Source organism: Diplotaxodon limnothrissa, linkage group LG18, assembly GCF_057381915.1.
Source record: "Diplotaxodon limnothrissa isolate DT_005_m linkage group LG18, D_limnothrissa_male_GT1.1, whole genome shotgun sequence".
NCBI lineage: Eukaryota > Metazoa > Chordata > Actinopteri > Cichliformes > Cichlidae > Diplotaxodon > Diplotaxodon limnothrissa.
The window spans coordinates 10,182,892-10,209,080 of record NC_140613.1 but is presented as its reverse complement, the minus strand read 5'-3'; the positions used below and the strand labels follow the sequence as shown (position 1 = coordinate 10,209,080).

At 39.3% G+C, this 26,189-nt stretch overlaps 4 protein-coding genes across 4 annotated transcripts in view; 1 reads left to right on the top strand and 3 right to left on the bottom strand.

The window, feature by feature from the left end:
• The window catches only part of gnal2 (guanine nucleotide binding protein (G protein), alpha activating activity polypeptide, olfactory type 2), a 55,067-nt gene extending 49,938 nt beyond the window's left edge, over positions 1-5,129 (bottom strand). Inside the window, exon 1 of the mRNA XM_085378215.1 lies at positions 4,430-5,129. Within this exon, the coding sequence (XP_085234341.1) occupies positions 4,430-4,916 (487 nt within the window). The 5' untranslated portion in view covers positions 4,917-5,129. The remainder of the gene's footprint in view (positions 1-4,429) is intronic.
• A 5,468-nt stretch (positions 5,130-10,597) lies between these two features.
• Positions 10,598-19,285, top strand: LOC146613117 (serine/threonine-protein kinase MAK-like). The gene is made up of 15 exons (XM_085378256.1): positions 10,598-10,761; positions 11,892-11,946; positions 12,261-12,382; positions 13,010-13,092; positions 13,321-13,453; positions 13,699-13,870; positions 14,189-14,356; positions 15,753-16,103; positions 16,304-16,458; positions 16,536-16,657; positions 17,070-17,180; positions 17,543-17,617; positions 17,710-17,823; positions 18,955-19,047; positions 19,134-19,285. The coding sequence occupies exons 1-15, from the start codon at positions 10,598-10,600 to the stop codon at positions 19,283-19,285; spliced, it is 2,070 nt and encodes a 689-aa protein (XP_085234382.1).
• Positions 19,286-19,580: 295 nt separating this feature from the next.
• On the bottom strand, positions 19,581-21,981 carry LOC146613116 (transmembrane protein 14C-like). The gene is made up of 4 exons (XM_085378204.1): positions 21,762-21,981; positions 20,073-20,174; positions 19,904-19,991; positions 19,581-19,789 (listed from the first exon to the last, which is right to left on the bottom strand). Exons 1-4 carry the CDS (start codon positions 21,841-21,843, stop codon positions 19,729-19,731), a joined length of 333 nt encoding a protein of 110 aa, XP_085234330.1. The 5' UTR covers positions 21,844-21,981; the 3' UTR covers positions 19,581-19,728.
• A 203-nt stretch (positions 21,982-22,184) lies between these two features.
• Positions 22,185-25,737, bottom strand: pak1ip1 (PAK1 interacting protein 1). The gene is made up of 10 exons (XM_085377986.1): positions 25,461-25,737; positions 25,012-25,174; positions 24,625-24,745; positions 24,453-24,527; positions 24,306-24,358; positions 24,075-24,220; positions 23,767-23,864; positions 23,547-23,646; positions 22,940-23,072; positions 22,185-22,739 (listed from the first exon to the last, which is right to left on the bottom strand). The coding sequence occupies exons 1-10, from the start codon at positions 25,536-25,538 to the stop codon at positions 22,627-22,629; spliced, it is 1,080 nt and encodes a 359-aa protein (XP_085234112.1). The 5' UTR covers positions 25,539-25,737; the 3' UTR covers positions 22,185-22,626.
• Between the last annotated feature and the right edge of the window lie 452 nt (positions 25,738-26,189).

Sequence of the window (26,189 nt, the reverse complement as noted above, 5' to 3'; positions counted from 1 at the left end):
GGGTCTCAGGAGGTCAAAAATATTGGATCAGAAGTGATTTACCTTCACAGGCTGACTTATTTTGTCAAATTGCAATTTTTAAATGTCTGAACAAACTAGTCACAGATCTGCTCCATAAAATTGATTTTAAAATTCCACTATTGATGCTTTGCAGAAAGATCTACACTTAAACACTCATATATACTTTTTGTTGCATCCAAAGGCACTATAAAGAAAGTGGTTGTTTTGTCTTTTATGTTGAGGGTATTTGTACATTTTGCACTATTACGCAGTTTTTAACGATCTGACTTTGTATGCTTCCTTGATGGTGGCCTTTCCTGTAAAAGGTTTGCTCTCGATGGGACTTCCTGGTTAAATAAAAGAAAATTTGATCAGTCCCCTTTCGAGGTTAAAAGGTCCAGAGAGCTGGAAAACCCTGCCATAAGAAATAAAGACATGACTGATTTTACAACTTTTAACACCGAGGAAAAACTAAGGCAAATCTGTGATCACTCTTCTCAGGGACTGTTTTTTTTTTTTTTTTTAAATCTGTTCCATTTTATTATTTCTTTATGTTTATTTTACACCTAATTTGCAAATTATTTGTGGCTAGAAGTCCTACAATTATGACTACATATATATTTTATTTAAATATAGTGCATGCAACGTCCCTACTATATACATAAACAAATATGAATCACTTCTATTTCCATTATCCGTCATTATGAGTCACATTTTTCCACTTGTCAACGATCTAAAGAACATAAAGAAAGTCAACCTGCTATCACAGAAGACCAATGAATGAATCTCACAAATATCTGTATTTAAAAAAAGCTTGAACGTGTGAAGTTTTGCTAAAATACTTTTTTTTTTTAATGATGAAATGTCTCAGCTCCACAAGAAATTATCTTTATTTCTGTATTCGAACATAAAATCTTGGAAAATGAAGAAAAATTATTTACTTTTAGGAAAAGAAACTGTTTCAGCTTCACTTCAGCAGGTTAACATCATATTTTCCAAGTTAGTGCTGAATTGAAATATTACTCATCAGCTGTTACCATATGAAGAAAAAGCCTAACACAGCATCCGAACATTTACCTGATTGTATAAATATTACCAAAGCGTGCTCAAAGCCTAGCACGGCAGCCCATTTATGGTCCGCATTCGTTCCTCTTAATCATTGTTATTTCACTAAATTACTGCAGCAAATACAAACAGATAAAGTGACCCAGATTAGGCACCATACGTTGCGTTGAAATGTAACACTATTTGAAAGGTGTCCACTTTCAGAGGAACACAAACCACCTCAGTCCACTGCAACAGGAGTCCTGCTGGAGACTGGCAGGATATAAAGCCCCAGAGGCCTCTCGGGAGAAGCCAGAGGTGGCCCGCAAGGGCTGCTGGGTGTACCAGGAGAGTCAGCCAGCTCCCAAAAATAACTGTGATCCTATGGAGGCAGATCACGCTGAAGTAACACAGGTCAAACATGCTGTAAGCTTCCATGGAAGAATGTATGACAGTGGCCTGTGCGGCTTCATTAGGATGAGCCATTTCTTCCTGTGTGTAATTAGTGGGAGCTGTTTACTCAGGAAATTAAACTGGCAGCCATTTATAATAATCGAGGAAAGAAGCAGTGCACTTTTCGAAGTAGAGGAAATGCATGCGATACAGCATCAAGCCTGGCATGAAACTGCGAAAAACAAAAGAGCATCAGTTCTGTTTTTATTGTAAATGTGTCGACATCTAAGTCTTTTATAATCAGGTTAGCCCTGGCCACCTTTAAGCTTCTGCTCCTGGTCAAGATTTTCTCTCTTGAAAAAAAAAAAAATCAAGTGCTGTGCAAGTTTTCTTTTACAGTAGAGGGGTGAAATAACACAAATTACAAGATACATCTATATAAAATATGACAGTATTAATTAAAGTGTAATCTCAAAAGCAGCTGGAGGGCTGAATTCAAAGATGGGTGTTACATTTTCGTTTCTGCGCTGAATGCTCTGCGAGGTGGTCGAAATGAGCTCTAAGCCATTTCCGCTGGTGAAGAGGTCCAGCCCAAAATCGCCATCATTCTGAGCATAAGACTGGAAATCATATAAACAATCCATCTATGGGACCCAGTGATGGTCTGGTTAAGTATACAAGTCCTGTGGTTTATATAAACACGTTTAAAATCAATACGTGTCCCACATACTTATTTAAATATGAATTTGCTGGTTATGGGTTTTTTTTCCACACTATAATAATTTACTGTATACAAAGGGCCATAACCCCCAATTATTTATTAAACTGATCACTTACAAAGGCTGACAAATCTATGTGAACTTGTAAATTCTTCATAAATGAAGGTGTAACCATCAAACCGAAGGTCAGAACTGGGATCAGTCTGTAAGTTTGTACTCTGAGTGGATAATTTTATCATATTTGTTTGGTTATTTAAAATGCAGACTCTAAATGTTAGAGTATAATAAAAAGGTCATTTTTTATTATATTATACACATATAGAGAACTCCAGAGTAAATATGATCTAATACTACAAGTCACCATAATATGCTTTAAAATATTATTTGAACCATTTATTCAATTGGTTAACTTTTTTTTTTCAAAGACAGACTATTTTTGGTGTCTCTGGGCAGATAACGCACTTAAAAATAAAACTTTAAAGAATCACAGGAGCCAAATTTAGCACGCAGTGCCTGATGCAAATCACCTTATCTCGATTCATCTTTCACAATTACACCATTTACATTTGTCAGTGTTAATCGAGCTATTTTATTGGAAATCCCTAAAGTGAGCTCACTCTACATAACAGGCTCCTATACACTCCTCTGCTGTTTATTAAAGCAAAATAACATAGTTATTGAAACCCCTTTACTGTAAACATGTAACAGTTTAGCCAAAAGTAAATTTTTAACAAATAATATTATAAAATACTCTCTCATACATGATTGCTAGAGCAAACATGGTCCTATAACCAAAAGCTAAGTAGTCTTTTTATAAGAACCGAACTGATATATTGGTCACTTGATCACAGATATGCTGTGTCGTCCAATTAACATTTAAAAAACAGAATATAGAGGTAGAAAATTAAGTTTGGGATAACTTTAAAATGGTCGATATATCTTTAAAATATATAATATAAATCTCTGCCTGCTGTGGCTCCCATATCAGACAGACTCTAATTGTTATGAACCATATTTGCATATTATAGTCTATCACAAGAAGCCAACTCTAGTCACTATATTGCAGAGTGGAACGCTTTACTATACTGCACCACATAAGTCCCAACATTTATTGAGCAAACCAGCGAGCTATATTCTGTGTGTACACTAAACTGTACTTGAACAAGGCACAGCAGCAAGAAGCTAAATGATCTCTATGCAGTACATATTTGTACACTAAGGTCACCTTACACACTTTATGGATTCATTTACTGGAGGGAGGGGAAAAAAGACTACTGTAACTAGATGTACCTGTTGTCTCCGGTTATATAATTACAGGAGTGGTTGTCACATTGTGTGCCTTGTGATTTTGTCCCAAACTTACAATATTATTCCCGTAGCACAAAAAGCAATAAATGAGATGTAAATGCAGTGTATTAGTGAACAAGCAGTCCGATTGATGAATTGCTTCCCTTTGTGGGCCAAACTACAACGATCTAAACTGTAGGTGTCATTTAAGTGCAGATGCTGCACATCTGTGATCCAAAGCGTCTTCAGAATTTAAAGAAGAATTAACAACATTTCAACATGTGGGCTTTTTTCTGCAAATACAAACTGACGTACGCCTTGAAATCTTGGGGTGCCTTGGGTACAAAAATGTGTGAAAACCACTTGTTTTAGGTATAACATCTAATTTAATAGACACTAGAGCATTACTAAAGCAGCCTGTATTACAGTATATTTGTTGGTGGGTATGACTTTAAAAAGTGCCCCAGCTCCTCCACATAAGTGCTGAGTGGGAATAACCAAACAGCCAAAGCTAAGGCATCTTTAGATTATCTTTACAGAGAAAGTCAGCTGCACTTATAGGACACTCCAGAGTCCAAATGTGCCAGCTAATAAAAGAAATATTTGTTTTCTGTCGCCTTGGACATATGCCACACTCATACTATGATAGAGGCTACTACACAAGGCAAATACGGCCCAGTATAGCCTCCAGCTAAGAAGTGTCTGTGTGCCCATGTAATGTTTATGTTTGTCCCTGATTAACAGTCGACATTTCGCTTAATTGGCTATTCAAAAATCCCCATAACCCTGAATGTAACTGTGACAGCAAGGATCCGGTAGTCTAAACGTCCATCTTCATCACTTGTCATTGACAGCCGCAGGGAGTTTAGTCTTCACAGTCAAGCCAACAGATGTGGCAACAGGCCTCGCTAGAGCAGTGACATAATTTCTGGAAAGGCCAGTGCGTTTTTTGGTTTCTAATAATAAAACAGAGGTACACAACCTACCGAGCAGCAGCAGCCGATGCGTCTGTTTGTACTCCCGTTTGAGCTCCTTGAGCACCCTGTCTATATTCTTACTGACTTTCTTCGCCTCCTTCTCGGCCTCCTTCTCCTCCACCAGCAGTTTGTCACAGTTTTTCTGCTTTTGGGTGCTTGTTTTTTGCAGCAGCTGTAAGCGGCGGCCGCGGTCCTTCCCCGTCCCTTTACCGCTGCCTCCACCTCCGCCGCCTCCGTTCTGTATGAGCACACCGTCGGTACCGGTGTCTCCACGGCGGTGCTCCCCGGCCGGGAGCCTGGCAGGGTCCCCGGGGCGCACCAGGCCGCCGCGTAGCGACGAAGTCTCCCCGCATCCCCCGGTGTCCTCCTGGCGAGCTCCCCCGGCGCGTGTCGGCACGGCGGCATCCGGAGGCTGGTCCGAGTCCGAGGTAGCGTTGGAGATAGAGCCGCTCAGGTCCCCGAAGAGCCGGGGACGCAGACTGTAGCACAGCCCCATGTTGAAACCAATATGTGTCTGTGAATGTGATTTTTCATAAATTAAAATATCAAAAAAAATCGCCGTTGTGCCACGAGCCCTAACGAGCCATCGTCACATTGGAGCTCCAGCGATGCGATTCAGGTCCGAATTTGAGCCGAAAACGTGAATGAATTATGCTCCGACATTTGCTATATGTCATTTTGCATTTTCCCCAGTCAGCCTTCGCTTCGTAGTTAGTGGATCACCTGATCCTTTAGTGGACACTGCGGGTCCACCTTACCGTAAGTAACCAAAAGCACAACCTTGGGAAAAAACGCGTCTATGCGCCTCACAGACAGGCAACAATCTCACTGCACAGTTGTTAGGTGCAATGCACGGCACGTCACATTACTACAGTATGGCCATTTCGAGAATGCTGGTCATGGTTTTCATTCCTCACATTTCATGCTTGCATCTCTAAATCAGTTGGTGGCTCCTGCTCTCTAGACCGTAATCTCTATTTTAAGACACGGCACCAAAGCGTTTCTTTATTTGGCCCTGCAAACATTCCTCTGACACGATCTGTGGCGCACACAAGGATATTAGAAAGATATTACCAAAATGGCACTTTAACTCTTAACATTGTTTCTATGATTTAAAAAATATATATTAGGCACTACTGTATGTTTTAACAGTGGGAGCTAGTGTCTTAAGCAGGGGCGTGTCAACAAGGGAGAGGATGTGGTGGCACAGTCCCCTCTCTGTCACCTCAGCTGGTGCTAAAAAACTGTTTACCTGTAGAAAATATAACTACATACACAATTTGTATCAATTATATATGTATAATAAATTAAGGCCCATTATACCAGGTAAAAATGAGACTGTTATTTATAAACCGTGTATAAAGTTCTGAAAATGAACTCCACTCTTACCAGCAGCAACATTAAATGTATATGTGGATGCCAGTGCATTAAGAATTAAATCCACCGATAAAAAATATAAGTACTTTAAATTTTTCAGTTTTTTGAGTATTCCCAGATCAAATAATGTTGTTTGAACAGTACAAACAGTTTTGAATGCTAGCCATTTTTCTCCTGCGTTTAGCGTTTTTCCTGTTTTTCCTTGTGTTTATGATTGATAACCTTGTGCATAACAAAATTCACAAACAGATTTAATGTGTTTGTGAATTTTACCTTTTGGCAAAATGTCCTGGATTTTTATTATACGTGCATGACAGTGTATGACCTGTTTGCTCCTGCACTGGTTCCTCTTTCTCATGGTTCATCACATTATCACAACATGAATAATGTTTTTTAATGCTTCCTTTATTTTCTCATAAACAGTTTTTTGTATTGTGAGTCTAAACAACATAATTTGGGGGAGTTCCATATAATATAAAAACTATAACATATTTAAGCCATGCAAAATATGACCTTCATGCTATGATGATTTTCTGAATTTTCCAACATTTTTCAGTTAAAATAGGACTCACAGGAGAAACCACAGCAAGAAGATGAGTCTTGTATCAAAATGTATTTATATATTTAATCAGACCTTTATAACTTGTTTTGAACAGCCTTCTGTCCCACACAGTGATGCAATCCTTTAAATTGTACTCAGAAATCCACGTTTTTAAGTTTTTAAATTACGAGAACCTTAACTTAAAACCATCCAGGCTACAAATGCTTCTTCCTGTTACTCTGACATAGACATTAAATCAGTACGGTTTTACTATTAAAACTATGACATATCAATTTGATTCTGGCACTGAGAATGGCTGTAAAATTGACCTTGTTGCACTTTTGAAATGTGATGATTTAAAAAGTGCCAAATATTTAGCACCATTGGCACTTCGAGGCTGTCTAACTTTTACCTTCATCGTATGAAGGCTTCATGAACAGCACTAGAGTCAGTGTGGGGCACTTGAATTAAGTGTCTGATAACTGGGGAGCTTTGTGACTTGAATAATCGGATCAGAAAACATTCTGACTACACAAACAGGTGCAGAGAGCAAATTGGACCACTAGATGGAGCACTTGTGAAACAGTAAGCCAGTGATAGAAGTGCTTCTTCCTCTGGGAGGCTGTTTCTGCAACAGCATGATGTGCATTAGTAAAGAAGATCTGTAGCATAGTTTGAAACCCTCTACTCTGAGCCACAATTGAACCCCAAAAGACAAGCACCAGTATGTTTTTACATTATGAACCTTGTAGGTTCCATGCTGTTGTTTTGACTTAACAATGTCCTTTTACATTGTATAGGTTCTGGGATAGTCTCAAGTGCATTTATTGTGTGGGAGGGATGGAAGGGTCAGCAAAGTGACATGGTGTGTGGGACGCATCACATTTTTGAGTTTGCCCAGAGTTAACATATCTGAGTTTGGGCATCTGAAGAGTCTATTCTTGATGTTTTTGGGGGGTTGTGTTGTTGTGTGGTTTTATTTTGAGTCCTTACCTTGGTTTCATTATTTCGTGTACCAGTTTTCTTTTTTTTTTCTGAGTTTCCCTCATGTGCTTTTGTATCTTGTTCATTGTGACTTTTCTTGTCACTGTGTTTAATTTTCTTGTTATTTATTGTTTTCGTTTGACAGTTAGTGTCCTGTGTTTGTCTTGATTATGTTCACCTCTTTCCCCTCCTGTTTCTACTTTGGCAATTAGCCTTCTGTATATAAATAGTCCTGCCTTCCCTTTGTCATATAGTGTCTGTGTATTTTTCCTGTGTGTGATCTTCTTTTTCTGGTTTTACTACATGTGAAATATTGATATTAAATATCATTAAATATTGAAATATTGATCATATGTAAATGTGAGGGGTCAGATTATGCAAGGATCTGGGTAATGGAAATATAAACTTGTGTGTGCCATGTGCTGATAAAGATGATGTCATGTGAGTGAACTAAAAGTTATTAGGTTGTTTTGTCAAACTCAAAAAAACAAAATAAAACAAAAATATTTATTGCAAATCTCAATAAATAATCAAAAATATTCAGATTTAAATCTTGCCGATTGTTAACAGCATTAACTTGTTCCTTTTGGTTTTCTGTTTAAATATTGACATGACATCACAGCATTTGTGAAGTAAGATGGATTTCTTTTAAATTTATCTCAGAGCTGGAAACTCCTTTAATTATTGCAATTAGACACAAGTATATAACAAAATAAGTATAAGTAGACTAGCCTGTTGCTCAGTAAAATAAAATTTAGATATCTTAATAAAAAGTAAATATATAATAAATAAATACATACATACATAAATACATATATACAATAAAGTATCGTAGAAATTTAAATAAGATTGTGACGAAAAATGTGAAGAAAAATAAAACTGAACTAACAAAAAAAAGTTTTTATTACACATTAATTTAATTATATTGGATATACTTCTAATACAAGCCTAATCATAGGTCTGCCCATATCCGAGTTCTCTTGACTTTTATTTTGGAAGTCTTGTTGCCTAAGCGACAGCTAGCTGCTGAAAGCTAGCATCTCTGTGTTATCTCCAGCAGTGAAATGACTCCTGAGGTAGCTACACTTTAATCTTACTGATACTCAAGTTATGCAACGCAGAATAATTAATAAATAAAATGTCTATTTTTTATTTATTATGTGATATATATTTTTTTATGATAGAGTTGAAATTTGTAGCTAGACATGCTTTCTAGCTAGCTAGCTAACTCTGTTACAAACCTGTGCCAATAGTATCTGAAATATAATGGTAAGATTTTTAGACGATAATATTAATGGTTTAAGTGGTGTAAAGTTCGAAACAGAGCTCACATTTTCTTCAGTATCGTTTGTTTTCTCCTGTATTTTTTTATGAACTTCGAGAATACACGTGAAAAACATATCAAAAAGGCAGCTGTACAAAAATAGTTTTTAGAGGTATTTGAAAAGGTTGCTAAATGAAGGAGAATAATTACGCTATAAAGTTAACAGGTATTATTTTAAGGCACAAACTCTTGTCCTGTTTTAATCCCAGTCTTTTACCACAAACACAGAGAAAAGTCAAAGCTAAATTTCCACTGGAATTATGCTGTTATGTAACATTTAATTATAAATTCAACACTGTGACATTGGTGGAAAATACATGATGTAATCAAAAAGTTCTGAGAACAGGTCGATAAAAATAAAACGCTATACTTGATTAGCTGATTTAAAGTTCAAGGTTGCCTTCTCAGGCACGCCTAGACAACTCACTAAATAATAAAGTCATATATAAAATTGTGATAACAGTAAAATGATTATAAAACAAAATACCGTAACCAAATATGAGCAATAAATACCAAGCAATATAAGTTTATTTACAATTTATAAGGGGAGCAAAAGAAAAACAGTTTGGTCTGTATATTGTTCTAATTTTGGTTTTGTACCATTACCATAATGAATTTTAAATGAAACAACTCAGATGCAGTTGAAGTGCAGACTGTCAGCTTTAAGTCAGTGGGCTGAACAAAAATACTGCATAAAAATGTGAGGAACTAAAGCATTTTTAACAAAATCCCTTCAATTCAGGGACTCAAAAGTAATTGGACTAACTGAATAACTGAAAATAAAATGTTTATTTCTAATACTTGGTTGAAAACCCTTTGCATCTTGAAGTCATGGGCATCACCAGATGTTGGGTTTCCTCCTCTTTAATGCTCTGCTGGGCCTGCACTGCAGCGGCTTTCAGCTGCTGTTTGTTTGTGGGCCTTTCTGTCTCAAGTTAAGTCTTCAACAAATGACTATCTCTGAACATCTCAAAACACCTCATAATCCCCCTCCACCAGACTTTGGTGGAGGGGGATTATGGGTTGTTTTTCAGGAGTTGGGCTTGGCCCCCGAGTTCCCAACTTCTAATACTTCAGAGTACCAACACATTTTGGACAATTTCATGCTCCCAAATCTGTCGGAAAAATTCGAGGATGGCCCCTCCCCGTTCCAACAAGGCTATGCACCAGTGCACAAAGCAAGGTTCATGAAGCCATGGATGGATGATACCGTATTTAATCATGGGGCTATAATTACTACAGACCCTCATTTAATCACATCTTATGTCAGTTAAAAAAACACACTGACCTTAATTTGTTAAATAATGACCAACATCCTGCTTCTACCCACTGTGAATGTAGGTTAATTGGGTTTCAAATGAAACCCGGGGCTCTGGAGTTGAAGGTGTGCTCCACATGGTAGATGATTTGTTGTTGTTGGGCTACGATGCCTTCCAGTGTGTTTTTTAGCAACAAATCATGAATTCATTTTGCTGAAAAAGTTAAGGAAGCCTACCAAATTAAACATAATGAGCCTGTGTGCTAACAGTTTTTTGAAAAAGATTAAATTATACTGGTGTTTGATTTTGCTGTTTACTTGAAGATTCTACACCAAATGTGCCCCACTTTCACACTCCTCAGACTCGAAGCAGGCTTCCCCTGTTAGTCTGCTTTGTGTCAGACTTTCTTAATCCCATGAAAACTTTAATCCATTTCCTCTCGCCCTTCCTCTACCACCATGAAAGACTTAGCTGGAGGATAGGTGAGGCAGAGTTGAGTGGGCAGGGCTTTTCCAGTCTTCCTCTTAAGGTAAGCCTTACCCTACATCACCCGTCTGCAGAGAGAAACATAAAGGATGAATGGATGTTTCATGCCTGTGTTTCTGCAGTGAAAGCTTTAGGGCAGCCTCACAGTAGCAGGACACATCAGCCTATCAGTTGTTGACCTGTGGACGATTGTTAATGGGCTCAAAATGACCAGCGTCTGGGATTGTCAGGGTTCCTCACTGAAGGAGAGCCAGGGCTCTGTGTGGATGATTAACCGCTACACCACACTCAAGCAGCTCGGGGACGGCACGTATGGCAGTGTGCTCCTGGGCAAGAGCAATGAGACTGGTGAGCTGGTGGCCATAAAGAGGTGAGTGCGTGGAGCACCAGTAAACGTGTCAGGGATTCACTGTGTTGTTTAGTCTCAGAAGGTTAAGCTGATTAAAGCCCAAGTGGCTGCTACAAGTGTATAGAGTTGTGTAATAAACGGGAATACAAGAATTAATACAAGCAGTAGTAGATGTCAGCATTAGCAGAAGCTGTTTTTCATCCTTGTGGTGTGTGAGTGGAAAGTCCTGTAACCTCTGCCAGAGGGAAACAGTTCAAAGAGGTGTTGAGCAGCGTAAGTTGGGTCTCCTTAAGTCTTCGAGATCCTGCTCAGACATCTAGACAAGTACATGTCCTCAGCTGCAGGCAGCTCCAGCTGTGCTCCAGTCATGTCCTCCACAGTCCCTGCAAAGCCCTCTGGTCCACAACAAAGTGGTTATGTTTTAAGTGAATAGACTGGTACTTATATAGCACTTTTCTGCTCTAACTGAGCACTCAAAGCACTTTGCAAACATTTCAATGGACGCATAAAGGATACTTAAACATTTAGACTGGAACTGCTGGTGAATTGACCCACCGACTTTCCAATTGGTAGACCTCCCGTAGTTGTTGTTCTTCTTCTCTGAAAGTGGAGGCATTGTTGTATTTTGCTGTGTGTATGCAGACCTGGAAAATCAAGGCACTGTTTCCACAGCCTTGCCTTTTATGGTCACAGATTTCAGGTCATCTCTTTTCTTCTTGAAATCTGTCCTAATCACCTTGGTCTTCTGGGTGGATTGCTGATGGAGCACCAAGATCTTTCAGTTAAAGTTTCCAAATGTCTGTGCCATCAGCGGGTTTTAAGGCAATACCTGTAAGGTTTTGGGTCATTGAGAGTGTTTTGCTGCTCTCTATGACACGGTGAGACAGAGATAAGAGGGGAGCATCGACTTGTTTACTGTAGCATAGAATTACCATTAAACTGATATGGAGGTTGAGATACAGGTGTTTTCTGAGAGCCAGGCACCCCTTAAACACAGAAAATTATCCAGAATTTGTCTCAAAGTCTTAACAGATTTGGATTCATTTGGGCTTAGCATTAGTTGATCATGCGGATAGATCAATATTTCTCCATGCTCTCCTAGCAAACAAAGCTGATTTAAGATAGAAATCTGATTTATTCCACTCCAACAGGATGAAGAGGAAGTTTTATTCCTGGGACGAATGCTTAAACCTAAGAGAAGTGAAGGTAAGAATCTAATTTACGTGCTTAAATAAAATCTATTTACAAAATCCACAGTAGAGGTAAGTTGTAAATGAGCGTTCATTTTATTTCTCTAAAAGAGTTAGATGTCACCTTTAAATTGTTCTCATGACCTTTTTAATTGTAGTATAACTTGGCATACATGAATGAGCTAGCTTTATATAAATGCTACCTGAGCCTATGAGCTAGATAACTTATTTAGCAGCTTGAACTACACTTGTAGTAGTTTTGCAGTCTAATTCACACTGATCCTCTTTGAAAATCAGCTGAGGTTGCTCCCACATGTGTTTCCCAAATAGTCACTGAAGAAGCTGAACCATGCCAATGTGGTGAAACTGAAGGAAGTCATCAGAGAAAATGACTACCTCTACTTTGTCTTTGAGTATATGAAAGAAAACCTCTATCAGCTCATGAAAGAACGGTAAGAAAATCAGAATTGTGAATTTCTGTGAAAGCAAAATCGCAGCATGTGTGATGCGTTAGCCTCCTAGCTATTTCTGTGTGTTTTTAATCACCGCTGTGAATGTGAGAATTATTTGGGTTTTATTTGAGTCATCGTGTGTCGGGCTCGGTTTTTACAGAAACAAGCCGTTCCCTGAGTCAGTCATCAAAAACGTGACATTTCAGATATTACAGGGACTGTCATTTATTCACAGACGTATGTGACTTCACAGAGGTATTTTAATAAAGGTAAAATAAAAATAACTCCCTAACAACTCATGCACAACTAAATAAATAAGAAATAAAATGCTGTGAGTAGTGGCTTGGAATACATAAGATAAGAATTATGGAAATGATATTAAACCTGGTAAGTAGATGCATGCTGGACTGTTGGTAGGCCATCACCGGACTTTGTCCAAGCAAAAATGACTCGCTTCTTCTGTGAGAAGAGGAGGTGTGACTTGTAACAAAGCTTAATTCAGCAGAAACAAACAAACAAAAGCTCAGTTTTTACTATTTGTTGGTGTTAATGTCATAAAAGCTTGCATGTTGTTCTTTCTTCTTTATCCCTTCTTTCTTTTGTCCTTTCCCACTTTGCTGCTGCCAGAGAAGATCAGATGTTTTCAGAAAATGAGATAAGGAACATTTTGTTCCAGGTATTATCTGGCTTAGCATTTGTGCATAAGCACGGTAAGAGACTTCTCCTGTCTTTTCTTTACATTATTATTATTATTTTCCCGCTGTATGGTTAAGGTATCCTTTTTTTGTGCGAGCTCTGTTTAAAATCTGTGACCTGCTTCATTAGGGGGTTACGTCACGTCGTGGTTATAGTTGTAGAAGCTAATATAGAAAGTAATGCAAATCTCTACACAGATGAATATCAGCAGGGGTTAATTTGAATGCTTCTTGGCTTTTTAGGGTATTTCCATCGTGATCTGAAGCCGGAGAACATACTGTGCATGGGCCCGGAGCTCGTGAAGATCGCAGATTTTGGCCTAGCAAGAGAAATCCGCTCGCAACCACCTTACACAGATTATGTGTCCACAAGATGGTGAGAGTTTCTTTTTTTTTCTTGAATATACAAAAAAATGAAGTAACTCCAAAGGGTCTGAAGTAATTATTGCTGCCTGTCTCCCCACTCTCGCTCCCCTCTTCCTTATCTACTCTTCATCTCTGATCTATCATATAAAAATAAAAATGGTCGTAATCAAAGCATCCTCTTTGAGGGGGTCACATTTTATATTTATATTTTTTTTAAAAGCCCTCTTTATATATTCCCCTGGGCTGTTATTTCAGGTACCGGGCCCCTGAGGTTCTGCTCAGGTCCAACTCTTACAGCTCTCCCATCGACATCTGGGCAGTGGGCTGCATCATGGCAGAGCTGTACACCCTGACACCTTTGTTCCCAGGAAACAGCGAGGTGGACGAGATCTTAAAAATCTGTCAGGTGCTGGGAACGCTGAAGAAGGTGAGGAACCATCAAAATACATCTGTATTACTTTGTTACTATACAGCTGTTTTCACACATGCCCTACAGACCTGAATTTTTCTACACATCACTCGACGGAGGTGTATTTGAGAACACAAACATCTGATGTGGTTGTTTTTAAAAGAGTCAGTATTCAGCCTGGCCGCTCCCTAGTATAAAGTCTGGTAGATTATGGATTGTAGAGCTTCTTGCCTCCTGCACTCACTGGAACCAGACACATTAGTGATAAATATTCATGACTATCCCAAAACTGACCAACTTTAATAGCATCTCTTTTGCAATGATACCCCCCGTCAGTTGGACTGGCCTGAGGGCTTCAACCTCGCAGCCTCAATGAACTTCCGCTTCCCGAAGTGCGCTCCCACCAGCCTCAGGTCCCTGATTCCCAACGCCAGTGATGACGCGATCACGCTGATGAAAGACATGCTGCAGTGGGACCCTGAGAAAAGACCGAGTGCTTCTCAGGTACATTTAAAGGGAACTTATTCTGCTAATTACCAGCTCTTTTTAAGTTCATCAGTTTCTCAGGTTAAATTATTTATTTTGTGTGTGTGTTGGATTTTGTCGGCTGTGGGATTGGAAGTAATGGAAACCTTAGAGTGGTTAGTATAGTTTTATCATCCACTGTGTCTTTGTATTTTTTAAGGCAAATCTGGCTGTCACCCCAAAAAACATTTTTAAATATATGGTAAAATAAGTGAAAGCATAATAAGCCCACTTCTGATCCTGATAAACTCCAGCATAGATTGTCTGAAAAACAAACAAATAGACAGAAGTGAGGACGACTCATTAATGTTGAGCTGCAAAGTCACCCGAGTCGTCCAAATGCTTTTATCCTGAGCACCTTTGAGTACCTTGAGTGCTTCTAATTTTAGAAATATGATCCAAGTGGGAATCAATCAGCTTATCTTGAGAGTTAATGTAATACTTAACTTGACATTTGGATGTGCTGAGGGAGTGAACATCCACCAGCGTAACTCAATGCATGACGCCGAAATCGAAGCTAAAAATATGAAGAATTAATTAGGTGCTCTTTCAGAAAACAGTCTACACAATATCCAAACCAGGCCTGAAACTTCAGCTTTTAGCTGGATGAATTTCACATTTTGGATAATTACTTTAGCACCTTGAAATGTTAAGAAGCTAATATTAGCTATAATAGTAAGATAAAACAGTTAATAACTATAGTGTTCTGAATCACAGGCTTTACAGCGCAATAAAAGCAGCACACAGTGAACCTATATGTAGTATTGTGTGGAAATAAGGTTTTTTTAGTTTTGGAATTCATATATATTTAAAAGGCCGTCACATATGTGCTTATATGTAGAGGTAGATGTGTATGTATAGATAGAAAAATAAGGTAATCCTGTTATATGGGTCAAAGAATGAAACACAACTTGTTACAAAACAGCTTGAGTAGAATAGAGTAGTGTGAAGTTGGACCCTTTACACACGTACAAGACACAGACGTGGTGATAGCACTTCTTTATTTTGACATTCGGTTTTACTGTGGTTTTACAATGGGACACAGACACTCCCGCTCCGCTGTCACGTCCGCTCTCCAACTGTCACTGTGAACATATAAAGAGTCACAATCACATTCACATCCCAGCACACCTGTTCACCCCGCCCCTGCGCCGCCCCGGGAGCTCGCTGCGTCACCCTTCCTCTGCAGCCTGCCAGAGACCACACCCATGCCACAAGTAACTTGAGAAAAATAAATTGGGATGTAACAAAACAGAATATTTAATAACATAACAATTTACAAAAGAAAGCAGTTCAGTTAGTAAAAATCTTTATAAAATACAATTTTTAGTAGCAATTTCTGATGTTGTACTTTTTTCCATTGACTGTTTTCCAGGCTTTGAGGTATCCATACTTCTATGTAGGACAGACACTTGGTGCCCCACTAAAGCACTCAGAACAGCAGGCCCAGAAGAAGATTTCTGAGACAGCTGCAGATCTGAAGCCTCTGTCCCTCTGTAAGCCTCATCTGGACCCCTGCGAGCTTGTCACGACCCACGCTGAGCCTCAGACCTGCAGCCAGTCTCTCCATCAGCCTATCCAGCAGATTCCTCTTCCTCAGGAGGATATAGAGAAGAGCACACTTCAACCAGTGTGTCCCAGCACACTGACAGAGGGGCAGCAGGAGCCTCTCAGTCTGGTGAAAAGAAGACCACCAGAGCACTGTCAGCCTGTAAACATCACTGAGGTGAAGGCTTGCAGCATTAAACAGTGAACCCAATCATGGCAGGATGATTAGTATAAGGCTTGGATTTTTGAGGGAGCTAAACTTTTATCTTCTTTATTTACGCTTCCACACTGGATACAGCTTTATTTAAATATAAAGAATAACAAAAATAATAATTTAATACTCATTTCTCGTTTAACATTTGCCTCGCGTTAAATCAGCGAGGAGCCGAGAATAGACATGCCCGGCCTGCACGACGGCGGTGGGGCCAAACATCTTTCAGGTCGGTGGACAGTTGGGACGACAGTGACGATAAAGACACCGGCGTTTCCATCTCCAAAAAACCCACCATCACTTCTCTGAGGAACAGCTGTCGGTGAGAGACCCTCATCATCAGGTGAAATGTCGTCATCAGAGTTTCAGGAAACGTTAAAAAATAACGTTATAATGCAGATTTTCAGAGTCAAAGAACAACAGAGGATCAAAACTGCCAAGCAACAACGGACTGAGCCGAGATGACTCCAACACCATGTCAGCCAAGCAGCACTACCTCCACCAGTCCAGATATATGCCTGGTGAGGAAAACATAGTAATAATAATAGCAATAATAATTAACCATGTTTACACATAAACGCCACAATGAAAAGAACCAAAGGTAGGTGAACATAATCCAAAAACAAAAATCCCACCTGCCCTAAATTTCATTAAACAATAAAGTTAAAATATATATTCAATTCCGTTCAGTTTTATATATATATCACCAATTCATGACAACAGGAACTTTATATTGTACTACAAGGAGCCTACAATATTAGAAAGAAAACAACAAAACTTATAAAAGGACACAGGAAATATGTCACAAAATAAACCTTAGCTTGGCCTGATTGCAGCTTGCTATTACGTTAAGGTGTCTGGTTTCTTAATGTGCAGACTGTACAAATGTACAAAATTTCACCCTGAGCTGGGTTTGTTTCATTGTTGTTTCAGGCATAAATCCAAAAAGCACCTCCTCAGTAAGAGGCCAAGTGTCCAGCAGAAAGCTGGGAGTGTCCTCGTGTTTATCCAGAGGACACGGCCTGGAGATCCCTCTCAGGAGAGGCAAGACAACTTCATGGATGCATATTAGAAGTTTTATCATTACACCGTTGAAAGACACACATTTCCCTGCCTGCCCTTCTCTGTACTGTTGAATATACTCACAGTTTAATCAAATGTTTAATGCTTTTAGGGGATGCTTTGATTTCAATCGCAGGCCTAAATTTTCTAATCTGATTTGATCAAACTCAACCCAGCCCAACCTGGTGCTCCCAGGTCAATAAAGGTCAAGTGAAAGTTTATGTGATGCAAATTTGTTAAGCAATGAGCTTAATTATACGTCCACCTAAGACTTCTTCAGCTTGCGTTAAGACTCTTTCTCCTCTGCTTACTCTTACTTTTGGTTTCCTCTCACGTGGTTTTAGATGTTGGTCTTCCTAAAATACCAGATAAGACGCCTCTAAAAGAAAAGACCTCAGAGGATCTTGATCTTTTGAAAGGTATCGCTTAAAAGTGTGTTAGGGCTTCAATTGTATTTTTTCTAATGCCTTAAAGAGGTTAACTGTAACTTGTGATGGGGTTTCTTCTTCAGATTCCTTTGTGAGCAGCTCCAACACCAAGACGTTCATGACACCTTTACAAAAAACCGAAACAGGAGCAGCCCGACAGAGGGTTATACTGGCACCCATAGGAGACGCCTCTGCTGGTGAGAGCCTTTCATTACTCTTCTCTGTTTCTGCAGTTTTTATTAGTTGAGCATCTACTGGCACGAATCACACGGTACTAAAAATGTCCCAATGGTTGAGAAGCTTTTCTAACTCCATGGCTTCTTTCTTCAGATCCTTCATGTTCTGAGGCACAAACACCTTTAAAAATGCCATTAATTCCCTCCTTAACCAAACTTTAGCTTAGTACCCCCTAGATTTAGAAACAGCCATGAGCAGAGTTATATTTTTTTAGTTTTAAATTTTAGTTTTCATTTAAAGTTAACATCAGTTGTTCTTGGTCAACAATCGGTTTTTACCCCTCGGCCAAACAAGGCTGATGGGGTACTGTCATCAGCCTGCCAGGTGGGCGGGCAGGCAATGCTGACAACCAAGGATGTGAACTTTCATTTTCAGTTAGCGTCAGTTATTCTTGGTCAAAACATTTGTAGTCATTACACTTGTTTTGATTAATTCAACTGCAAGTTTAAGTGTTTTTACTCAACTGTGAAGGGGAATTTATTGCATCCGGCTCACAGGCATGTACAGTACTGTGCAAGTGTTGAGTCACCACTCTTTTCTTTATACATTGCTACCAAAGAGCCAGACTTTCTTGTAATTTTAAAGTGGTCTTGAGCAATACTTCTCCAGGCATGAAGGTCTCTCATAGTTTTGCTTTGGTCACTGGCTGCTTGAACCAATGTTGCATCTACACATAACAGACAGCTGAGCATTTTCAGGTGCTTTGTTGCTAGCGGCCTGTTGCAAAAACACACTTCTTTAGTTGAGTCTACAAAAAATGATAACACAGTTTGACATGCATAAAATCTAATTTTTCACTAACCAGTTTTTGTTTTTGCTGTAATTGCTGTTGCCTTTACATCTGCACGTTCCATTAAATCGTTGCACTTAGTTCATATTTTCCGAGCCAAATATAAAGGAATGAAGGGTGGCTCAAGACTTTTGCACAATAATATGCAATACAGTCATGCCTGTTGTGTAAATTGTTTCTCAACCAGAGGTTATCTTCCTAAACGTGAAGAAATTTGGAATTTTATTATAAGGCACTGGCGCATCAGTGGAAAAGGCGGCGTATCCGTCCTCTAAACTCAGCTTTTTTTCGAATCTTTCAGTCGATCTGTTGTCTGCTGCTGTTCTGAGAGTGGAGCCGCAAACCAAACCATTGAAAAGCAAAACCTTAAACAAGCTGGCACCCTCAAATGAAGGTAAGACAAAAAGAGCGGCACACACTGTGAATAAAAAACGGTGTAAGCTATTTGACATTATCTTGTGTTTTTTGTGTTGATTTCAGAGTATGAAGGATGGAAAAGCAGGAAACTGAATTCTCAGGTCTTTGGATTCATCACCAGCACTCCAGCGAAGACCAGCCTCTCCAGGAGCTCAAACTCTCAGCCAGTGACCGGACGAGTAGACTGGACCGCCAAATACAGCGGCCGCCGGTAGCGCAGCAGTCTCTCGGCTTTCCAGCGGAGTCCTGTGAAAGGTTCCCAGAGTAGGAAGTGTGTCTGCCGCTGCTATAAAATATCATTCAGTGTTGTATGAGTCAGTCGACACTTTTATCTTCGTTATGTTAAATAACAGGAAGTTTAATAAAGTAATTATTTAAGTGAGTGAATATTAGTATCATGGTATTTTTTTTGTATGGGTCGAAAAATTACATTTAAGCACAGCCAAAAACTTTATTTAAAAATGTTTTTCATACAATAAAGAAAAAATAATTGATAACACAACTGTGTGATCTGAGGCAGGACAGGCTCCAGGAAGCCCTTTCTATATGATCACATTTTTAACAAAAGTATGACTGCAGTAAGAAAATAAATGGTGAGGAATGCTGTAAGTTTGATCTTTTATGTATTCACAGACTCACTAAAAACGCTTATTTTGGCTCAAGATTTGTGTGATTGTGTCTTTCCCATTCTGGCGAAGGTCTTCATCAATACCAGCAAACTGAAAACATAACAAATGTATATCACTGAATGTCTGAAAACAGCCTACATGATGCAGAATATTAAAATATATTATCAGTGAGCAGGTACAGTTTGACAGAAACTGTGCTTTTACCTCAATAAAGTCATCAAACCAGCTGGCATGAACTTCCAGGAGCCGAGAAATCTCAGTCCCATCACCACACAGAGAGTTCCTGCAGTGCCTGCATTCAAGGAAGAGCAAAGATTTGCTAAGTTCGGGAAACTGAACTCGTTTAAGCTGTTTAACACCTGAACTCACTCACCGGCTGAAAGCCACACATTCCTGGGGTTTTTAGATGTCAGATAAGCGCCGACCGCAGCCAGCACGCCAAACAGCAGCCCTGCGACCAGAGAGGTGACACTGCCTGTGGAGGAGACGTTGTTAGCTGTCATCGAAACACCCCCCTTAATGTTGAACACTGACCTACATTTACCAGAATGCCGCTAAGTGCAGCTAAGTGTGCACTCGGAGCTGCACTACAAATGCACAGCTAGCCATAATTCAGCAACTGCGCTCTTCATGAAGGCTTTAATGGTGATTTTGTTTTTCCATCAAAGTTTTATTTTAAAATCTACTTTAGAGACTGAATGCTTGTGTTACGATGAGTTTCTAGATTTTATCTGCAAAGCTTACATTTGAAAGACATTTATTTATCAGGGATTAACCACAAACACACTGAGCTTGCGTGAAAAAAGACACCTTGTGCTGATTTAGCCTCTAGTATATTTTCATTTGTTGTCCCTTGGCAGGTACAAACAATAATAAAAAGCTAATTTCGGTTCTTCCCTTGTTCACAGTGACTAATTCCACATGTTTGATTTGGGAAATTCTGTTCCCTACCACACCCTTCCTGACAAACTTCAAAGGGGTTTGTCTCTCCTCACAGCACTGAACCTGGGATCTGTTACTTGTTGGACAGATATGTAAACCACTATGCTATGGAGCCACTATAATAATAAATATGCTATTAAATAAAAATGCATATCCAAGATACAAGTAGGTTGATATAAAAACAAAAATGCATGCAAAGCCTAAAAATACTGGTGGCTGCCAGTTCTACCCCTCAGACTCCTAATAGATGCATCTATGTTATCAATTTGAAAACCCAGGTCGCCCACCCACCCAGCAGGGTGACGACAACACCCAATCTTGAGGCGACTGAAACCCAACTCACACCTTGTAACCTTAGTAACTCTACAAGGTAACAGCTCCACTAGAGGTTAAATACATGTGTTGATTTACCAAATTTAATATGATTTTTCATCATTTTTCACACTTGATTACTTTGTAGCCCTGGAGTCATAGTTCATTCCTATTTTATTTTGCCAATATGTGACAAACTTGTGAAATTTAAGTTCTCTCACAAAATCAGTTTTCCAAGTACTGGAATATACACTCTGAGTGTTTGGATGCTGCCTGTGACCAAAAATATTAAATTTCCTTCAGATATGATACTGTAGGCTGTGCTGATGTTTTTTTTCAAGGAAATTCAAGCTCTCAGGATTTTATGTTGACCCTCAGCCACACCTTTGCCATTCTGTATTCCTGAGGACATAGGAGCAAATGGTTGGTTTAAAAAAAATTAATTGACCTATCTTAAGTAGATTTAGGTATTTGAAAACGTCTCCATAGAAAAAGTTTGAAATGCCTTTGACTTCACCACAGAAATATTTGTTTGTGAGCAAACTAATAATAGTAAAGAGCTAAAAATCCGGCAGTTTTTCTCTTTAAAAAAATGTGATTAATCAGCCTGGAGATGGTCAGACAGGAAGCGTTTAGTCAGCTGGACAAAAATATATGTGTGGATACATTGGCGGCATGCCTCTTGTGTAAAATGACGTTTGATGTACTTAATAAAGTGGCAGGGCAAAGGTGGTTATCTGTGTCTAAAGTCCGCTTTAACAGGGTTCATGTCATGTAAATGTGTCTATTCTAAAAGGCTTTCGCCTACCTGCTTTCACATAACCTACGACCCCTCCTGCCGACACCAGAGCAGCATAGCTGAACCCAATCCAGTCGACAGCCATGAGCATAAAGCAGCAGCTTCTACTGCGATAAACCTACAGCGAGTTTAATTAACACGGTGACCACAGGTCGTTTTAACTGGTTACTTTAACTCCTAACTGTAAAGTGAAGCCAAACACAGCCGATTAAAAGACACTAAAAGTTTGAAACAGTCGTTTCCACTGATTGTCACTTAGAAACTTCCCGAATGGAGAGTTAAGTCTTTCACTTCCGGTGTCTTTTGCATGCGCTTTCAAATTAAAAGAACGTCTAAATTCCTGACTCCCCTACAGGAGGAAAAGAGATGACTCACGAGGACAGAAAATGTTTTTATTTAAAAAAAAATACACTCAGCAGTTGTGCTTTATCTCACCTATAACAAAATGTGTACAACATACCAAGATGCTGGCAGACGTCCAGCCTAAGCTGTTTTAAGAAAGGTTCTGAGCTGTGAAGAAAAATAATAAATCTTTGTTACATTACATCATTGGTAGCTTCAGACTCCAGGCACTTTTTTGCATTTGCCACAGTGTTTGTGCTATGATGTCTACTTTTATATAGAGTAGTTGTCTGTGTGCAGCCTGGGGAAACTCACGAACATGGGTCTTATTATAGTCCACTTTCCTTTTGTTTGACGTGTAACTTTCAGTTTGATTCTACAAGAACTGCCAGTCTTTTGAATGTTATGAAATATTATATCATCCATCTTGTTCTGCTTTTCTTTCATCAGCGATAAGTTCACATTTGATGTAGAACACTGCAGGTCGTCAGAACAAAAATCCACATGTGTATGGGTAATAAAACATTTTATTCTATTTTCCACTGTTCTTTTTCTTCTTCTTCTTGGGCTTGCTCTCGTCTTCCAGGACGACTTCTTCTGTGGCAATTCGGACTCTCTTTGTCCTTAGAAGTTCGGGAAGTAGTTCTACGGATAAACACAGAGCAGGGTGTTAGCTCAGGTTTACATTCCCTTGCCCGTAGGAAGTGATATGAAGTAGAGAAGAACAGATCAGAATGTGAGGTAATGACTCAATGATCCGATGAGCGGGTCGCACATTCAGGCGAGCTGAGTGTCCCCTCACCGATCATCATCATGAAGCAGCTGAAGTGTTTCCACAACCTCACCTTCAGATGTTGTTGCTTGGGGTGCTTCTTCCTCAGTGATCTCCTGCTGCATCGGTGAAGTTCTCCTCACAGCAAGGCATGTCAGTCTGGCTGATGTGTTCACTTCCCCAAGGAGTGTGGGAGGTTCCAGCTCCTGATGGTCAGCAGAAGTATTAGCTCACCGGGATAATCATAAATATACCATATTTATTTTAAACAAACTTAAGTTTGAGTTTGTTCTTGTTAAAAGGAACCCATCAAGATATTTTATCTTATTGTATTACTAATATTGTCAGCAAAGTTAATGCAAAAATAAATACATAAATTAATAAATTAAAAAAAGAAAAATCAGCATCTATGATCTCTTTTAGTCGACTAAAAAAAATGCTCCAGGAGAGAAACCCGGAGGACCCAGCTTCTTAGTGTCCTTGTGCATACTTAATACTTAACTCAATACTTAACCCCAAATTTGTCAGTATAACAGGCAAAAAGTGCACAAAAGCCCAGAATAAAGGTGACGTATGAATGTGTGTGTGGGTCTCAGTGGCTTGTAGTCTACAACAAGTCCATTTCCACATTAACAAAGAATGCATGTTCTCCAGAAAGCTAATATCAGGACGCAGCGTACCTCTTTAAGATGAATTTTCCACATTTTGATGAAACCATCATTTGAAGCAGTCACCACCACAGAGTAATCATCCACGTTCACACTGTCGACCGTCTTCACTCTGACATCACAAACGGACACAAAGATAAGCTGACTTCTTCCCCCATCACCACGCGTATCAGAATATTGACAGTATGATCTACGCATGATTGGTGGGAAAACAATGAATAAATGAATTCACCTGGTTTCGTGAGCCTTGAAATCACACACCCATTTTGCTTTCTCCACATCACACAACCTCACAGTTTCATCGTCTCCTGCAACGGCCAGGATGGAGTTCTGAAAGATAAGCGGTGGTTGTTTTTATAGATATGCTTATCCTTCATATGAAAATGCCTCATCTTGAGGGGATCCACTTCTTGAAAATTGACAACAACACTTAATGTTGTGTCTGTGTGATTCTACCTCTGAAAATGTGGCATTTACTTTGTGTCAGAACTGTAGTCAAAATCTGGCTTTTGGATAATATGTCATGGTCAGCGAGCTCACGTTTAAAAAATTGACAGAAGCGATCCTTTTGGGGTTTGCGACCGTTCCCGTCACAGTGGCTGTCTCCAGCTCGTAAATGTTCACTTTGTCGTTCATCACAACCACGTATCTGTCCCCGTCTGGTGACCACCTAACAATGTGTGCATCTGTCAGGTGTGCAAAGAACACAGGTTTGAATCATAAATGCGTCAACAATTTCCTCACCGCCCAAAAGGTTAAATGGGAGCTTACTCTGTTTTATGTTTTTGATGAACGCTGATCTTCCATTAATGAGATTCCAGGTTCTGCATGGATACAAAGACACAACGGCCAACATTGTTTATCAGTGCAAACGGATCATCTGAATCATCTACCATTAAAGAGAGCTGTGAAATTTACCTCAGTGTCTTATCGGTCCCAACTGAGAGCGCAAGCTTCCCAGACGGATGGATGGACAGCGATGTCACATGACCTCTGAAAGACATCACAGCACAAAGCAACACTGACGACGCTACCAAACATAAAGAAACAACCCTCTCTGTGTGTCTGTGCCGTCTTTCTGTGCGCTTACTTGTGAGCTTTGATGGATTTCAGACACTCCCACTTCTTCGTGCTCCACACACACAGGAGTCCGTCCTCTCCTCCACTCAGTAAGTGAGACGTCCCGTAAAACTCGAGGCAAGTGATGGTACCTGTGCAGGAAGTCAGTCAGCACCACAAGCAGAAACCAGGCAGACGTTTACGTTACTGCTTTGAGTTTCCACCACCAAAAAAAACCAAAAACAATCTAAACCTCAGGTTAATTCAAATTGCTGAGAAAATAATTTGAAATAAACTGAGTTTAAACAAAATATCAAGTCAGCGCACTTTGAATTATTCAACAGGTCACTTCTATATTAGGTGTTTTTGATGTTTAACTGAAGAAATCAAACAGACTAATTACAATTTACAAACTCACCGTCATGATGCAGCAAAGCACCGTGCTCGATCCTTTTCTTCATGTTGTACACTTGGATGGTCTCATCTTTGCTCCCCGTCACGACAAACCTCTCACTGGCAGCCACTGCGGATACTGAAGCTGTGTGAGCGTGATGTGTGAATTCTGCTTTGGCTGTCCACTCCTGCATGACAATTATTTTTAAAGAAAACTTTTTATAACAAAACAATTTATTTGCATATAAATTAATCCGCAGACTGTTAGAGAAAAAGAGTCATGAGTCACGAAACTTCTTACATTACACTCCTTTCATATACTGGGCAATGAATGTGCTTCATAATCAAATAAATACTGCATTGCATACAAATCATGTTCATCATCCAACCAACAAACACTTGAGCTTGTTATTATTACAACTTCACACCCTTTATGTGACACACAGGTCGTTGCTTTGTGAGACTCCAGCTTACCTTTTCGTCAGTTTTTACTTGATAACCGAAGGTGATCTGTTCATAACTGCCAGCGACCAGCTCCAACACAGCTGCCATGCTGCTGGACTACAGTGAGCTCAGCTAGCCGGCTAATTAGCTTTCCTTAAAATTTGCCGATTTTCTGAGCAGATTTCCTCGAGCAGTTTGTGTAACAGCTGCTAAAACAGTAATAGAACACCAACAAGAGAAAGGCAAGGACAGTAAAAAGCGTGGTGCGAATGCTCGCACGCGAAAAAGGTAACTCTTTTTAGCTAAACACACGTTCAGTCCCAAAATAACATGTGGAGTGACTGCGCATGCGCAGACGCACTTTTTTTTACCATTTGTCGTTAAGACTTTTTCAAAATAAAAGTCGTCATCGTTCAGTTATGTTTTTTTTACGTTGATTTTCAGACTCTAAAAGACTGGTGGGAAATTTAATTATTCCAAGGGACCACAGGAGAAACTAAGACTAATCTTTGCCTGATTTTCTATAATTTTGTAATTTTGAGTCATGGTAAAAAAAAGAAAACAAAAGAAATAAGGTTTTATGTATCAGGACATAATAAAAAAAAATCATTTGTTCCTTGCTACCAGTACAAGCTCAGCTGAACAGCAACATATAAAACATTACACAGTGTTGCTATTTATTTAATACAAACTAAGACAAAATACAGAAGGAGCCTGTTGAACCACCTTTAATACCAATAAGTTGAAGTACTTGTGTTT

Excerpts from the sequence above, each read along its gene's own strand:
- LOC146613117 (XM_085378256.1), top strand. The coding sequence starts at position 10,598 with ATGACCAGCGTCTGGGATTGTCAGGGTTCCTCACTGAAGGAGAGCCAG. Across the intron at positions 16,104-16,303 it reads AGCCTGTAAACATCACTGAG|CGAGGAGCCGAGAATAGACA; the intron begins GTGAAGGCTTGC and ends GCGTTAAATCAG. Across the intron at positions 16,658-17,069 it reads CCAGTCCAGATATATGCCTG|GCATAAATCCAAAAAGCACC; the intron begins GTGAGGAAAACA and ends TTGTTGTTTCAG.
- LOC146613116 (XM_085378204.1), bottom strand. The coding sequence starts at position 21,843 with ATGCTCATGGCTGTCGACTGGATTGGGTTCAGCTATGCTGCTCTGGTG. Across the intron at positions 20,175-21,761 it reads CGTAGGTTATGTGAAAGCAG|GCAGTGTCACCTCTCTGGTC; the intron begins GTAGGCGAAAGC and ends TCTCCTCCACAG. Across the intron at positions 19,992-20,072 it reads GAATGTGTGGCTTTCAGCCG|GCACTGCAGGAACTCTCTGT; the intron begins GTGAGTGAGTTC and ends CCTTGAATGCAG.
- pak1ip1 (XM_085377986.1), bottom strand. The coding sequence starts at position 25,538 with ATGGCAGCTGTGTTGGAGCTGGTCGCTGGCAGTTATGAACAGATCACC. Across the intron at positions 24,528-24,624 it reads AAATCCATCAAAGCTCACAA|AGGTCATGTGACATCGCTGT; the intron begins GTAAGCGCACAG and ends GATGTCTTTCAG. Across the intron at positions 23,865-24,074 it reads CTTCTGTCAATTTTTTAAAC|AACTCCATCCTGGCCGTTGC; the intron begins GTGAGCTCGCTG and ends CTTATCTTTCAG.